The 15,894-nt window shown below is 30.9% G+C and overlaps 1 protein-coding gene across 2 annotated transcripts in view; it reads left to right on the plus strand.

Annotated features, from left to right (window-relative positions):
• Parp1 (Poly-(ADP-ribose) polymerase) overlaps nucleotides 1–15,356 on the plus strand; it is a 54,123-nt gene extending 38,767 nt beyond the window's left edge. For both annotated transcript variants that reach the window (XM_076498042.1, XM_076498043.1), the window contains 8 exons: nucleotides 706–789; nucleotides 2,820–2,942; nucleotides 3,224–3,451; nucleotides 6,647–6,799; nucleotides 8,256–8,383; nucleotides 10,316–10,377; nucleotides 10,508–10,625; nucleotides 13,992–15,356. In XM_076498042.1, coding sequence (XP_076354157.1) covers nucleotides 706–789; nucleotides 2,820–2,942; nucleotides 3,224–3,451; nucleotides 6,647–6,799; nucleotides 8,256–8,383; nucleotides 10,316–10,377; nucleotides 10,508–10,625; nucleotides 13,992–14,064 — 969 coding nt within the window. In that variant the 3' untranslated portion in view covers nucleotides 14,065–15,356. The remainder of the gene's footprint in view (nucleotides 1–705; nucleotides 790–2,819; nucleotides 2,943–3,223; nucleotides 3,452–6,646; nucleotides 6,800–8,255; nucleotides 8,384–10,315; nucleotides 10,378–10,507; nucleotides 10,626–13,991) is intronic.
• Nucleotides 15,357–15,894: the final 538 nt, after the last annotated feature.

Below are 15,894 nucleotides of genomic sequence, written 5' to 3' on the forward strand. Positions count from 1 at the left end.
TAAAGTAATAAATTGTTCCCCCAAGGCTTGAAAGGGGTGAAAAGAAAATTTCTAGTGAGATACAAATAAATTTTGATAATAAATAGTCCAAATGGCCACTTGCAATAATCATGTTTGTGCTTGAAATAATAAAGAATATTTGTATCTCCGATGTCTACTAATAGTTTGAGTGCGGTGCTCCTCTATACTGGGTGCGTGGGGAATCCATAGTTATGTCATCAGTGCTTGTCAGCCAATCAGCGCTCGCGTAGATGGGTATTTCTCGTTTTCTAAGTGGCATAGAAACACCAATGCGATCGTTCACAAGATGGAAAAAAAAGAGGCCTCGTTCACCAGATTGCCTTTTTTCTGGCAAATTTAAAAGGACTAAAACTGCGAAAGGGCTCTGTCTACAATCATTACGCTCAGTCATTTGAAATATTTAGCATCTCTGTGATATGAGTTTGCTTATTGTTCTGTTTTACGTAGTGTTGAATATAACTTTTAAAACTTTGGTTATTTAGATTTCATTTTTTTAAATAACTGAAAGATGGTGTAACTTTGCCTCCAAAATCTATTAAATCTTAATGTTCTACATTTTTTTGTATTTCTAGAATTTAAAAATGTTCCTGCAATATCATTTATTGATTTGCTAAATTATATTTTATTTTATAAATTTAGAAGCTTTTGTTTCTACTTTGTAATTGTAATCTTTTTTATAACCAGATTGACATGAAAAAGATGCCATTAGGAAAGCTTTCCAAGAGACAAATTGAAAGTGCATATTCTGTTCTTACAGAATTGCAAGAGGTGAAGAATTCATATATTTAAGTTTTGAAAGATTTCTACAAATTTAAGTTGCTATGTTGTGTTTTTTCTTTAAAAGAGAAAACATTTTAATTAGTATAAAAGTAACTAAGATGTAAAACTTGGGAAGTTATTAGGTGAGATAAGATATAAAAATTTTCACAAGGTATGTTCACAAGTAGCTTGTGCTTTACCTACTTCACTAGGATAACAGAAGGCATTTGCCAAGTGATATACAACTTGTGGTGGTATTATTAGTTAGATACACTTCAGAGGGCATTAAAACAAAATTTAAATAGAAATGGCAGTATATTGTTACAAGCTTTAAGCTATTTAGGATAAAGAAAGGTAGTTTCCTGTTAGAATGTGAAGTCATTATATAAAGAACAAAAAAGGATAAATTAGATTTATTTCATATTTTTTATAGTGGCTAGGAAGTTGGTCAAGTTGACTAAGCTTGTATATGTAGTTAGGGTAGGGAAAATAAAGTAAAACTTTTACTGAAAATAAATATTTGAAGTTTAGAAATTATGCAAAAGAAAAATTGACAAATTTTCAGAAAATATTTGACCTGATCATGAAAAGTGCTTTTGCACTTGAAACAGTCAACATTTTTGTCCATATTTTAACAAAGAAAGTTTTTATAAAAATACTTCATTAATTTTTTTTTAATTTTTTTATATATTTTTTTTGTTTAATAAAGACTTGCAATATGTATTAATAGCTTGCAGAATTTCATGAAGATACACAAGGTGTATTTGACGTGAATATTTGGAAACCCTAAAGGTCAGTTTGGGGTCACTAACTTCATCAAATTGATTGAGCCTTTAGCACAAGAGATAATAAATCACCTGTTTGTGTTAAGCTCTCTTAATCTGTAATGTGTGTAACATGTAGCATTGCAGTAGAAAATAGAAGAAATATTACTGAATCTTATTGTGTTGATATAGTCAGCTTTATAGAAAAGTTTTTCACGTATAGTTCACTGTTTATACAATTTGTAATTTATCTGTAATCATAAAAAATGAGATATGAACGGGATTAAATTTAGATAAGTGAAATATTAAAAAAAATGTTTTTTTAATATTATCAAGACTCCTAACAAACTGCTAAGTCCTTTAAAAACATTTTTCAGAAGCTTATCATTTAGAATATTTAAAATTGCTCAAAGAGCTTGTAATAACCATATTAATCTGTTTTGTTTATATTTTAGCCAATAGAAATATATTTACACAGGTAGTATTTTTTATCTTCATTTAAAATTTAAAATTCATTTTGTAGTTGTAGCAGTCATATATGCTTTGAACCAGACATTTGCTGTGGGTATGCAATGTAGAAGGTGTTAAAATACATTACAGATATTTGCATAGAATTCTCTAATGCACTTGTAAATTTGAAGTTATCTTTTTATCAGGTAAGTATTAATAGGTATTAAAGTGCAGTAGAAGAATCCATGCATGGCTGCTCCAGAAACAGCATGTATGGGAACTCAGTGTATATTTTGAATTTAATGTATTTAGTTATTAGACAAAGATTATCTTCAGTTGATAGGTAGAAGATGGGAAACAACTTTGTTTCAAACATTATACCCATATTTGGTTTGATAGGATTTAATCAGTTATAATGCCTCCACAAGGAGAGGTTTTGTAAAAGTAACCTGCATTTTAATCAACACAACCTGTAACTTATCAAATTTAGTTTTTATTGTAAAGGATGGCAGTAGCTGACAATTGTAGGGAGGTATAAAAAGAGTAGCAATCAAATCTCACTATTCAATTAAAATACCCCCAGAGTTGATAGGGGATTCTGTTGACTGGCTGTCATTCTCTAGCTTGTCAATTGATAGTTAGGGATAGATAATAAAAAGTCTGTTTTGCTTTCTGCAAATATCTGAAAATGACAAATATTTGAAAGTGGAGGTTTGTGTAGAGTTGCATCTTAATCATACACTGTGTTAGGTTAATAAAGTCTATATAAAAATACTTAATAGTTAGAGACTAGGAACACTAGTAAATTTTGCTTTTTCTTTCCAGTTCATAAAAACTAAAGGTAGTCAAATGATGTTTCTTGATGCTTCAAATCGTTTTTATACTCTCATCCCACATGATTTTGGAATGAAAAAACCCCCTCTGTTGGACAATGAAGAAATCATAAAGGTATATATTTTGAAAAAATTTCTATAATCTTTTCAAGGTAATCTTAAAACATTCTAAAGAAAAAAATGAAACGTACAATTCTATATTCATATTTAAAATAACTTCATTTCTGTTGAATATTACACTATTTGAGGATAAAGAATTCTATTATCATCCATTTAAAAGGACATAAAGCTCTTACTTTATGCTCTTCATTTTTAATATTTTTTGCAGAAGTTACGAAAAAGTTGATTTAAGCTTTTGAAAATTAATGACGGTGAAATTTTACAATTTCTCTGTAGAATAAACTTGAGATGCTAGACTCTCTGCTAGAGATTGAGGTAGCCTATAACCTTCTGAAAGATGCTTCATCTGACTCTAGCAAGGACCCCATTGATGTTCATTATGAACAACTCAAAACAAAGATTGAAGTAGTGGACAAAGAGTGTGATGAATTCAAAATGTTAGAGACGTATGTCAGGAATACTCATGCAGAAACCCATAATACGTACACTTTGGATGTTATGGAGGTAAGTTGTGTAGAAACCCAAAATATATACTTCAGTGGACATTGAGGTATGCAATACAGAAATTAATATGTAGTACTCATTAGAATTATAAAAGTAGGTAAGTAGAAACCCATAAAATTTATGCAATAGATGCAATGAAGGTACGTTTTGCAGAAACCCACTTGTGCTTACTGGCCATTATGGGGGTAAGTCATTTAAAGCTTGGGACATTTACCCTCTGGATGTTATGGAAATAAGTCGTGCAGAAATCCATAAAGTGTACACCCCGTGCATTATGAAAGATGTTTGGAACTGTGTGAGGCTTCCTATGGTACTTTATAATGGCTTAGATGCTTATCTAGGAGTTACATCTAGTAAATGATACAGCCATTTACAAGGAAAGTAATGTGAAATAGTTCTGCTCTGAAATTGCTTCTCCGGAAGGGCACCATCCTGAATGACAACTGTCACTTCTACACTTCATTGCTGGAACATAGAAATCATATTGGTTGAGAGAACTGCATGGTACTATGGGGTTTGTGGCTTATGTATTTATGGTACTTCAAGAAAGGTAACAATAAAAGAAAAGTCTGATGTGAAACCACACCACACTGTCATCTCAGCATTATGAAGGTATGTAAGAAATGTTACGTGTGTGTTAGTTTCAAACAAGATAATGAAGTTGTATGTCTTGAAACTTCCAGGAAAGGTGAAGTGTGCTTTTATTCATTAGGCCATTGGTCATCAACTTCCAATCATGCCAAGAACTGCAGTGCAAAAACCACATATTAGGTTAAATGGGTACACTTTAGTACTTGAACTGTGATGCAACTTGTAAGGAAACGTTTGGAAAATTGACTGAAATGTCTTACAAGCAATTGAAATTATTAAATTGTTGAATGTATTGTCTTGTGCTGGCTTGTTTCTGCCATGACATGACTAACCACAAGAATAATTTTAGTGCATTTTGGTTGTTTGACTTTATCACAAATGGTGGTTTGCTTGAGGTGACTTATCAGATATGAACTTGGGGGTTTGCCTTTATATCACTTATAAATAAACTTGATAGTTTACTTTTATGTAACTTTTCAGAAATGAACTTGATAGTTTGCATTTCTGTAACTTACCGCGAATGAACTTTGTGGTTTGCTTTACTGTGACTTGTTACAAATGAATTTTGTGATTTGCCTTTATGTGACTTACCTAAAACAAACCACCAAGTTCATTTGTGATAACTTATCACAAATTAACCTGATTCTGCCTTTATGTGGCTTATCACAAATAAACTTTGTGGTTTGCCTTTATGTAACTTATTACAGTTTAACCTGTTTCCTCAAATGTTTATGAAGTTGCTCAGCAACACTGGAACAGTGTTGTAAAACTATGTTTTACACTCCATATTATTTCTTGAGCTATCTTTTCTCACTTTTCAGATTAATGTTAATAATAATGTACTATCTTGTGATTGACAGATTATACCCATGAAAAATATGGGACAGACATCACCATTCCATCTCTGGTGGGAGCATAACTACTATGGTGTTTCCATCTATATAACATCTTGAACAGCACTGTGTATTTTCACCTTCCTATTTTGTACTGTTTGTGAGGTTTATTGCAAAACTTATTTTATAATCACCTTATATTTAATGGAATTGGAAAACAACTAGGACTATCTAGAAAAAGTCTTAACAGGTAGGAGTAGTATGCTTTGAACCTGACAAACTTGCAACAAAGCCATTTGCATAGAAAACTGGACTGCAGAGTTGTCAGATGGAACATAACTAGATGTGGAAACATGGACTGTAACAACCTAGAAAGACTAAAATAATTTTAATACAATATACTTGATTTTCTGTATTATTTATAAACTGGCTCTTGCAGAAGTAAGGCTGGAACTGGAGCATTTATTACTTACACATTGTTATAAAAGTAAGGTTAATGTAATAAATTAAATAATGCTTTTATTGTCCAAAGAACCAAACAGCTGGAAACATTTGTCAGTACTTCTTAAGTTAATATAAGAAGTCAGCATTTTGTAGCCAAAAATGAACCAGTACTGTTATGACCAATGTTTTCCTTTTGTGAGATTCAGTAAATTACATTACTTCTGGAAAGCCACAAGACTGGGGATATGATGCAGAGCTAATATGGAAGAAAAAGACAAAAGTCTTCAAGAAGGATTTGTAACTAATTCAGAACCTTTTGGTATGCCCACCGCTAGTACAGCGGTATGTCTCTGGATTTACAACGCTAAACTCAGGGGTTCGATTCCCCTCGGTGGGCTCAGCAGATAGCCCGATGTGGCTTTGCTATAAGAAAACACACACCTTTTGGTATCATGTAAAAGATTTGTTGGACATGAGAGAGCTTAAGGAGAATTGCTAAAAAGAAAATGAATTTAAGAGCAGCTTTTAATCTGTAGGGAAAGAAAACAAAAAAGTGAATTTCTTGAAAGTTTTCACCTTGGGCTTCAAATCTGTGGAAGAGGTTTCAAGAACTGTAGGAACACAGTTACTTGTCCAGTTTTGATAATGTGTTTCTAGCTTAATGAAAATGAATTGGTTTATCTGATGATGTGGTTACTGACATGAATGCAACAGAACTGTGATGAATGAAAAGCCCTCTTAAGAAGAATGACTAAAGTGGCAAACTGTATTGATGTATGTTTATAAACAACAGATTAGCATCATCATATCCCACCACTGTTAGTTAGAAGTGGAGAAAGAAGCTTTCCTAAACTTGATTAAAATCTATACAAAACTAGCCAATAATGCAAACAAGACTGATTGGAATGGCAGCACTTTTGAATGAGTTTGAAATTACATAAAGATTTTGTTAAAACATAGTGTTATGTGATTTTGTCTGACTGAAAGCAAGAAAAGTGAAATTTCCATGTGAGAAATTGAATTGACCCAGTAGTAATTATTTTACTTTCACTGTTAAATTTTATTAGGCTTCACTAGACAAATGTAAAAATAAAAATTGGCCCAGTAGTTTTATTGCACAATTGAAAGTAGTTTGAAAATTTATGCTTTATAAATCAATTTTACAAATATTTCTAGGAGAGCAAATGCTGATCAAAAAATACAACATGTGTGCTTTAAGAAGGTCAATAGAGATAATATGAATAATTACTAGTACACAGGATGATAGTAGAATTTGCAGAGTGGTGAGTATCATGTTTTATATAGTTTTTTATTTGTTATTTTGTAGGTGTTCAAAATTAATAGGCAAGGTGAAGCTAAAAGATATAAACCTTTCAAGAAACTACATAACAGAAAGCTTCTGTGGCATGGATCTCGAGTAACCAATTATGTAGGGATTTTGTCTCAGGGTTTGCGTATAGCTCCACCAGAAGCTCCTGTGGTAAGTTTATTATTTAGAGTGACCATACTTTCAAATGAAATGAAACAATAGACCAACTTGTATATTATATAGGCATGTCTTCTGAAATCCATTTTAAAAGTTTTTTTTTAAATTGTTATTAATATATCTAATCTCCAACTCGTATATTATATAGGCATGTCTTCTGAACTCCATTTTAAAACAGTTTTTTTAAAATTGTTATTAACATATATATAATCTCTGAGAGGTGTGATAACTTTTGATTCATTAGATCCTGTATTGAAGGAATGTTTGTGAAGAGCAGTATTTTCTCATGCATTATCTTTTATTTTAAATTGCTACAAAATTAACAGTTTCAAAAATCATTAGATTTGGATAAAGCTGATTAGCTGTAAAAACCATTCAAAGATGAACATAGGTGTTGATGATTAGTAATTAAATTGTCAAAAGACTAGTTTCAGTTTGATCTGATGCCAAGCTGTTAAATGTTAAAAATCATAAAGAAAGTCTGTTTTGATGTAATTTTGAAAACATTTTAGTTTTCTAGTGTTCAATCACCAGCTGATGCACATGCATGTCAGCAAGTATGCTTTTTGTTTCCAAAGCACAACTGAAATGTCAGGTGCTGAAAGTTTCTATAATGTAGTAAAATTTTACATCACAATGAAAAAATTACATGATTGGTTAACTTCAAAGTATGTTAAACATTAAAACACACAAGCAAAATGTGTGCATGTTTTGTCTTAAATGCATAATTTGCACAAGTTTGAAAATTGGGTCAGAGATTTCATTGATTCTAGCTGAAGATAATTCTCCTTGCACCTGACTGGTTTAGTTTTCTGTTCTAGCTGTAAGGCCTCTAAGTATAAAATTCAGTCTTGCATAAAATAATTCTTTTTAGACAATATGGAATAATCATAAGAGAATATTTTGATACAAATTTATTGAATTAAACTAAACTTGATTAAAAGTATTATATGGCCATCCACTACATTAAATTTTGATTACGTTTTTGTTTTATAAGTTATTTTCTTAATAAAGTCTATCAAGAAGATCAAATGCTTGCAGTAAAATATGCAATATAACAGTGAATGTCTGTAGCAAGTGTTATGAGTCTTGAATAATAATGATACAAACTTGTGATGTGACAAAGAAACTTGAATGATTTTTTATGATATTACAAATAATCTCAAATGAAGTGTTTTTCTGTGTTTTCTGTGATTTGACAGAGAACCTTGAACAAAGTGATTTCTCTGGGATCGAAGTTTGAAATTCAAAGAAAGCAAAGTAGTTGTTAACCCCAGCAACAAATCATGTAAAACATGTAGAAATTAAAGTTTATGTAGAACAAGGTTTTAATACTATATTGATTCTTTATATTGGAGTAGCAGAATTATTACATAAATATAACAACCTACATTTTCTATTTGTTTCAGTTCTTTGGTCACATGCATTGATACATGTTTTCTTCCACTAGACTGGCTACATGTTTGGAAAAGGAATTTACTTTGCTGACATGGTTTCAAAAAGTGCCAATTATTGCCACACTAACAAGAATAACCCAGAAGGTCTTATGATGATCTGTGAGGTGGCTCTTGGAAATATGTAAGATAACAGTTTATTTTAATTTGTGTACCTTAATGTTTTGGTAAACTGAGAGAAATGTTCTGGTAAATTTACTATCAGCATTTGTGGAAGTCATTAATTGAACATTAATATCATTTTTAATCTTTCTTAGGTTATTTTATTTAACATGTTTGTGAGTGTTTATATGTTGTATGGAAAAAATACCAGTATGTCTTGTGTGAAACACAACTTTGAAAAATAATTGATGACACTAAAGTATATTGTCCTTCTGTTATTCATTTTCTTTTTTAACTTAGTTTAAAATTTTATGAACATTTCTCAGGAAGTGTGATACCTTTTTTGACTTGCCCTTGATGCTCCAATTCTTTGTCATCAGAATTAATAAATTGCAGGGTTAAATAAATGACCATGAGAAATATTTATCATATAACTAGTATTTTTCAACTGTATATAGCATTATCATGAAGCAGATTTGAACATAACATCAAAATATCCTTAAGTAAAAATTCTGATCAAGGATCACTTGCAGATAATTACAATATATACACACAAAAAAGACTTAAGTGTTAAAATGATCACAAAGTTTAAGTTAATTAAAAATGTATTTTCAGGGTATTTTAAGCAATGACACATTATTAAGTAAGCCCTAGCATGTTTTAGTCAGACCTTTTGCTAGGTGTAAAAAACCTCTTGAGCATTATACTTGTCTGAATTAAAATTTGTGCTATTAGTGTTTCTGTGCCATAACGTCTATAATGATATTACATATTTCACCAGAGGTAAAACTGAAAATTGAATCTTTGATGTAGAAATCTAGCATATTATTTCATAATATTATTAGAGAAAAAAAAATTGTGTGCAAATGTCTGCACTCAAGTAATGTTTTTTTATTTTTCAAATTGATGGTATGTTTTCCATGAATATACACGCACGTACAATTAGAAGACTCGTGGACATACATAAATTATTAGAATATGCACATATACAATTAGAAAATGACAGAATATAATAACTTTAAGTTTCAATTAAGATTAGCTTCTCAATTTACCATCCTCACATCTTAAAGGTCTTTCCAGTAACGTTTGTGTTTTTGCTAAATGAATGTAACATTTTTAATTATATTTAACCTATTCAGCGTCATAGACGAGATAACTCGTCCAAGTCGATCGGTAACACAGTGCCACGGACGAATTAATTCGTTCTAAATAATACCTAACTTCGACACTAGATGTCAGCATCATAAATGCATTTGACCTACTTACAAATTGTTTCACTTTCGATCCAAAATGGCGACACGAAAAAGTTACAAAATGAAGAAGCATTAGAGTTGTATTGTAGCAGCTGAAATACTTGTCAGTTAACAGGTTAATCTTATGCAAGTATAAAATATCAGATATGCACACAGATACAGGTGACAACAAAATATACCTGAAATTTTTTATAAACTACTAGAAGAAGAATAAACAATTTTGTATGCATTCTTACAATAATGCAATTCATTTGTAGGAAATGTGTTAATAAAATAATTTACAACAAATTTTCTAAATCAAAGTGAAGAAGTGTTTACTATAATATTGATGAACATTCAGCTAGTATATGTGTGTGTCTTGTATATATGTCCACATGTATATAAAATTTGTATTCATTACTGAACTATTAGCACAAATATTTTTATACAATGTTTCTAGTACCCTAACAAACTATTTTCAGTTATTGTTATGGCTCTTTAAGCTACTTATTTACATTATATCATTCCAACAAGTTTAATTAGTTCTAATTACATAACATTTTTCATGTAGGTTTCTTCTGAGTAGAATTCAGTTTATTATATAAAATATATTTTTGCATTTTTATTTACCTGTCAGACTTGTAATAGTTAGTAGTAAAAGTCTGTTAGCCTACAGTGAATATGTGTATATAAGTACAAATATTTCTGTAATTGTGTTCCAGGTACGAAAAAACTCAAGCTGAAATGATTAAACAACTTCCTCAAAATAAACACAGTACTAAGGGTAAGTATTTTCAAATTCTCAAGAACAAGAAGTAAAAGTAATAACTTTTGTGGGTTTTTTACTACTATATAGATCATACTTTTATTGTCAGAAATCATTGCTGAACCAATCTTTATCTTGATGTTAAAAGGTATTGGGCGAACTGAGCCAGATCCTCAAGCTGTGATTACCACGCCAGATGGCACTGAAGTCCCTCTTGGGAAACCTGTTTCTTCTCCTGTTACCAACACATCTTTGTTATACAATGAGTATCCTTTATTGGAAACATTTTATTGTTATCATACTTCTACTCTGTTCTCTCCTGTTTGTTTTGTTGAGAAATTTAGGAAATATAGTGATAATAACAACTTTAAATGTAATTCTTGATGACAAGAAACCCACTTGAAATAAAAATGCATCTCAGAAGGGCTGGTATGGGTATTAGCACTTTTATTAGTAAGCATAGAACAAGTTTCAACCTTCCTGAAGATGACCTTGGAAGATCAAAATGTTCTCTACTTACCAGTAAAAGTGTTAATACCCATACCACCTGTTCTGAGATACATAATCTGTAGTAGTTTACTACATGATATTACATGTTGCTTTGGATTGTTGTGACAAGAGCTTTTAGAGTTTACCACATAGTTTGAGAAGTGGCCATATATTACTAAATTACAGCTATAAGTTTCTCTTTGTTTTATCATAAATTATAGTGAGTTTAACTTGCAATTGAAATTTGTATTTTGCCACTTAAAAAAGCATTCAGTGTTACTTAACACTGGTAATTACAACTTCTTGATCATGAATAGGTTATATGGCAAATCTCTTTGAAGGTCAAGTTTAAAATAGCCAGACCAGCTGCATTTACACTACTTGATTCTATATGAGGTCTTTAAAACTTTTCACTACAGTATGATTGCTTTTGAGCTAGAAACAAACATGTTCTTACAAACTGGACTAAACTTTTTTAATTGTTTCGTGACCTTTGTTGTTTTACATAATTATAATAATAATAAAGTGTAAGCAGAAATTAATTAAAACCTTAATATTAAAGTAGTCATATCATGGCTAAAATACAGTTTTTAAATTGTAGTGAAAATATAATTTAATAGTATATGGGATGTTCTTCACTGTTGGTGCTTCTGTGGGCCTAGTTAGTAATTTAACAGCATAGCAGTTAAAGTTTCATTTTAAAGGAGCACAGTTGCACTTCCCTCATGCTTCTTAACTTTTTCCAAGGAGTGTGAATAAGTACTTCTTAAAATTCTAAGAATGGAATTTTTGTTAATAATCAGCACAGCAAATATGAGGATTTCTTTTGCTTTGATTATGCAGCAAACTTACCTTCAAATTGATGTGATTTAACAATCTGTGCATGAATACTATTTTTACATTTTATTTTTGGTTACTTTTATAATAAATAAAGAATACATAGGAAAAACAGAAAGTAAAGTACTTACCTTTTTCTTGCTGTCAGTGACACTTAACCTTACTTTTTTATAATAATGGTTGTACTGTATAAAATAATTGTTTATTTCATTAAATAATGCACCAAAGAATGCAGAAGAATGACATGCAATAAAACAGACAATGTCTGATAGCTTTCAAAGTTTTTCTGACTTTTTAACTGTGCAACAAGAGCCACTACAAATTCATCTGCCTCCTGCTAGTACAGTGGTAAGTCTATGGACTTACAACACTAAAATCAGGGGTACAATTCCTCTAGATAGGCTCAGCAGATAGCCAGATGTGTCTTTGCTAAAAGAAAACACTCACATTCATCTAAGCTAGCCGACGAGTTTTCCAAAGGAATCAAACTTCTACTGAAAGCAATATTTAAAATTCTCTGTACATGAAACAATGTAATACAATACATTATTCAATAGAAGAAAACATTGGTTTTCTGTTTATCATAAATAACATAACACTGAATATCAAAAAACTATTAGCAATTACTGAAAGTGAGGATATAACAAATAGGCATGGGGAAAAAGGTTCTAATTTTCTATTTTATTGCAATGTGACCAAATAAAATTGAAGGCTGAAGAAATTATGCTTTGTCTGAGTGATGACAAAATTATAATGAGTAGTTAAATTTCATACTTTTTAAGAATTTAAAACACACGTACCACTAAAATGTAAGTTATTAGCTACCTTTTGAAGCTTTAATTATAGGCTTTATTGTGAATGTAGTCAAAGCTTTAAAGTTTATGGAAGAATAGGGTGTTATCTTGGACATCAGTTATGAAATCAGTAAATTCAGCTTTAGGTTTGTGTTGCATATCATTATGACAAAATACAAAATGACTTGTAAATTATTTTTTAATTAGATTTGCAGTACAAAATAAACATTTTTTGAACAGTCACAGTGTACACCTGTTTTAGAATTTCAGTTATTTACTCCTTGTGATTTTTGTTTGTTCAGAGAAGAGAAATTTATAGCTCTCCTAGTATTTATTAAACTAAAGGACTGATAACTTTTTGTGAGTTCCAGCATGATTCTCAGGGCTCGATTTTAGGAAAATTTTCAGGTTATCTGAAAGGCTGTATTGATTGTTGAAAACAACAACAAAAAACACAGATCCTAAAAAAAAAAAAGATCCAATTTGTCAATAATGATGTGCAAAAGACCCAATTATATGAAATTTTATGTTTTTATATATTATTTATTTCCAGGATGTACAATTAATGTTTAGATGGTAGTTTTACATCTTCATTCAGCTAATTTTTGGTGCCCTATTTCCTGGGAAGTTTCATTACACTGGAAAAAATTAAGCCCAAACCATGCTAATGTTACATAATATCTTAAGAAAACAAACAGTAAATGACCTGTAAAACTGCTAAACAGAACAGAAGTATTGGCCAATCAATGTTGTTATTCTAACCAGCTTGGACTTGCAATAAAGTACAGCCTGGAGTAAGACTAGACTTACATCAGAACTACTATGTATACTACTGTACTGTAATAAGTATGCACTATCTGAGAGGTTTACATATACACACACTGCTGATGTGTGTTGTTGCTCATACTCGTAGTTTGTATTGACTTTGAGAGAGGCACAGCTAGCCATACTTTATTTATTGTTATTTTTCTTCATACTAATCAAAACTTTCATAAAATTTTGTTTGCAGTTACTATGCCTTGTTTAATTCAAGAATCTTTCTTTTTTTTCTAGTGGCAGCTAGGTTTTTTGTATTTCCTAGATTCAGTTGGTAATGTCTGTCTGACATTATCCTTAGGCCTATACATACATAATCAGAAGGGAGTCAGCATTTCAACTGTGACAATTAACAATGAACATTCTGAGCTTGATTTTGTAAGTTTGATCATTTATTTCCTACCAGAGGATTATAAGTAAAAAGCAGACAGCCATAACTAGTGTACACAGTGCACTACTTATCTGTTGCATAACACTGGAAGGTTAAGTTGGTCATATGAGGAAGTTTTTAGTTGTCTTGGACAACCATTAAAATTGAGCCCTGATTGCTTTTCTGACCCTTGGAGGTAGGTGTCTTGATTAATTAGTATAATACTTTGATATGGTAGTTTAAAACTTCGGTTGTGTGCAGTTGAGAATAAAAGAAACATAATTTTGTGATCATTTAAGACAGTGTGTTCCTTATAATATGTCCAGATACATTGTATATGATACTGCTCAGGTGAATATCAAGTACTTGTTGAAACTGAAGTTTAACTGGAAGTACTAGGACTACATACCATGCTGTTTCTTCTCTTTCTCTCTATGATTAGAATAGAGTGCCTGTATAATGTTGTTTGAACTCTGGAGTTTACTAAAGTGTGCAAACTTGTTTGTTATATATTAATCATGTATCATTTATTCCTTAAAATAATGTGTTTTTGTGCTAATAATGGTTTTTCTTCAGACTGCGAACAGTTTTTATGTTTAACAATTTTTTATATTAAGTGTTGCCTTGTATTATAATAGTTTACAAACAGCTTTAACAAGTACTTTTTTATTATGAGATTCAGTAACAGTTATTGAATGATGAGAAATTATTTGTTTTAAATAGGTTTCAGTGATTTTACTTTTGTGCCATAAGAAACTAGATTAATACCTTTCAAAAATTTTGTACATTAGTAACATATATATTATATGTTTAGTTCAAAAAACAAGTAAAACTAAGATTGAAGATAAGGTTTTAAATGGAGTCAAGTTAGCTTGATACTTTCAACACAGGTAGAAATAAAGCTTAACAGAAATAGCAGCAGTGAGATTTTTAGTGCTAAGGTGTGATGTGAAAATAAGACTTAAACATTTTAATTTTTGTGTTTAGGTATTACACAAGACTAACATTGCTGCCAAGAACCTTTCCAACTCTTGCAGGTTACTTGGATCTTTACAGATAAGTTGGAAAAGTACCACAAAGACTAAATGTATGGTAGTAATAAACTATGGCAGGTGAATCTTGTTTGAAACAGTAGAGCAAATATTCAGTTGGGACCAAGGGAACAAGTTTTCTAATTTATGTACACTGTTTATAATTGTTAGAAAAACAATATTGGATGTTCTAATATAACTAAAGGAAACCTGTTGTGAATAATGATAGAATTGTTATGAACAATACAGATCAAGTATTCTAACTTCACTAACCAAAAGTGTTGTTTTCAATAGTGTTACTTGTGTGTGGCAGCTTGGTCATCTTACGGAAGATACTTGGGTAACACTGAACATATTAAAAGTCTTTGTAGCCAGAGTTAAGGTAACTCTTGATACTGTTTTATTAATTCAATTGAACATTGAAGTCTGTTTTCTGTATAGTGACATTTATAATAACCTTGCAATTACTCAAATGAGAACATTTTAAACTTCTGTATTCATTTTTGAGGGAATTAGCTTACATGCTATTAGAGATATTGGCAAATACTGATAAATTGTTAGATACACAATGCTTGGAAATAAATGCCTTCCAAGGAATGGCAACATTAAGTTACTATGTATGTATGTGGTCACAACAAATAAAACTTAAATTCTTCTGTATTTTACTTAGTGTTAACTCTCTCTGTTTTCAGCATTCGTTTGCAAGAACAAAAAATCCAATTTCAATTATGGTGTTAGTGATCTTATGCCCCATCTTGCTGGGTGGCTTTCTGGATATATTTTAGCCTCACTTGGTACCTCTCCATGGGAACTACACCATATTTCTATAGTTATTTCAGGTAGGGGTAGGAGGATTCAGCACCAAAAACAAATATTATGATGCCTGCTATGTTTAGTTGTCTTAGCTTATGTATACAGGTATGAACACACATGTGAACATGACACTCCAGGAAGACTTAAATTTCTAGGAACATAAAATCCAATGTCAAATTTAGATTCAGCTAACCTCCATTGTTTGAAGATTCCACTTACCATGATTGAGCCACCCACATAAGCCTCAAGGTGGACACTGTTATGGGCCAAATATCACCCACCTTCACAGCTCCAAACCTTAACATCTTAATCACTTGAAGAAATACAGAACATGCTTTCATCTTTGAACAGTACAGTGTTTTCTTGTAAGGTTGAAGTGGCATGT

The sequence above is a fragment of the Tachypleus tridentatus genome, chromosome 4, assembly GCF_004210375.1.
Source record: "Tachypleus tridentatus isolate NWPU-2018 chromosome 4, ASM421037v1, whole genome shotgun sequence".
Classification (NCBI taxonomy): Eukaryota; Metazoa; Arthropoda; class Merostomata; order Xiphosura; family Limulidae; genus Tachypleus; species Tachypleus tridentatus.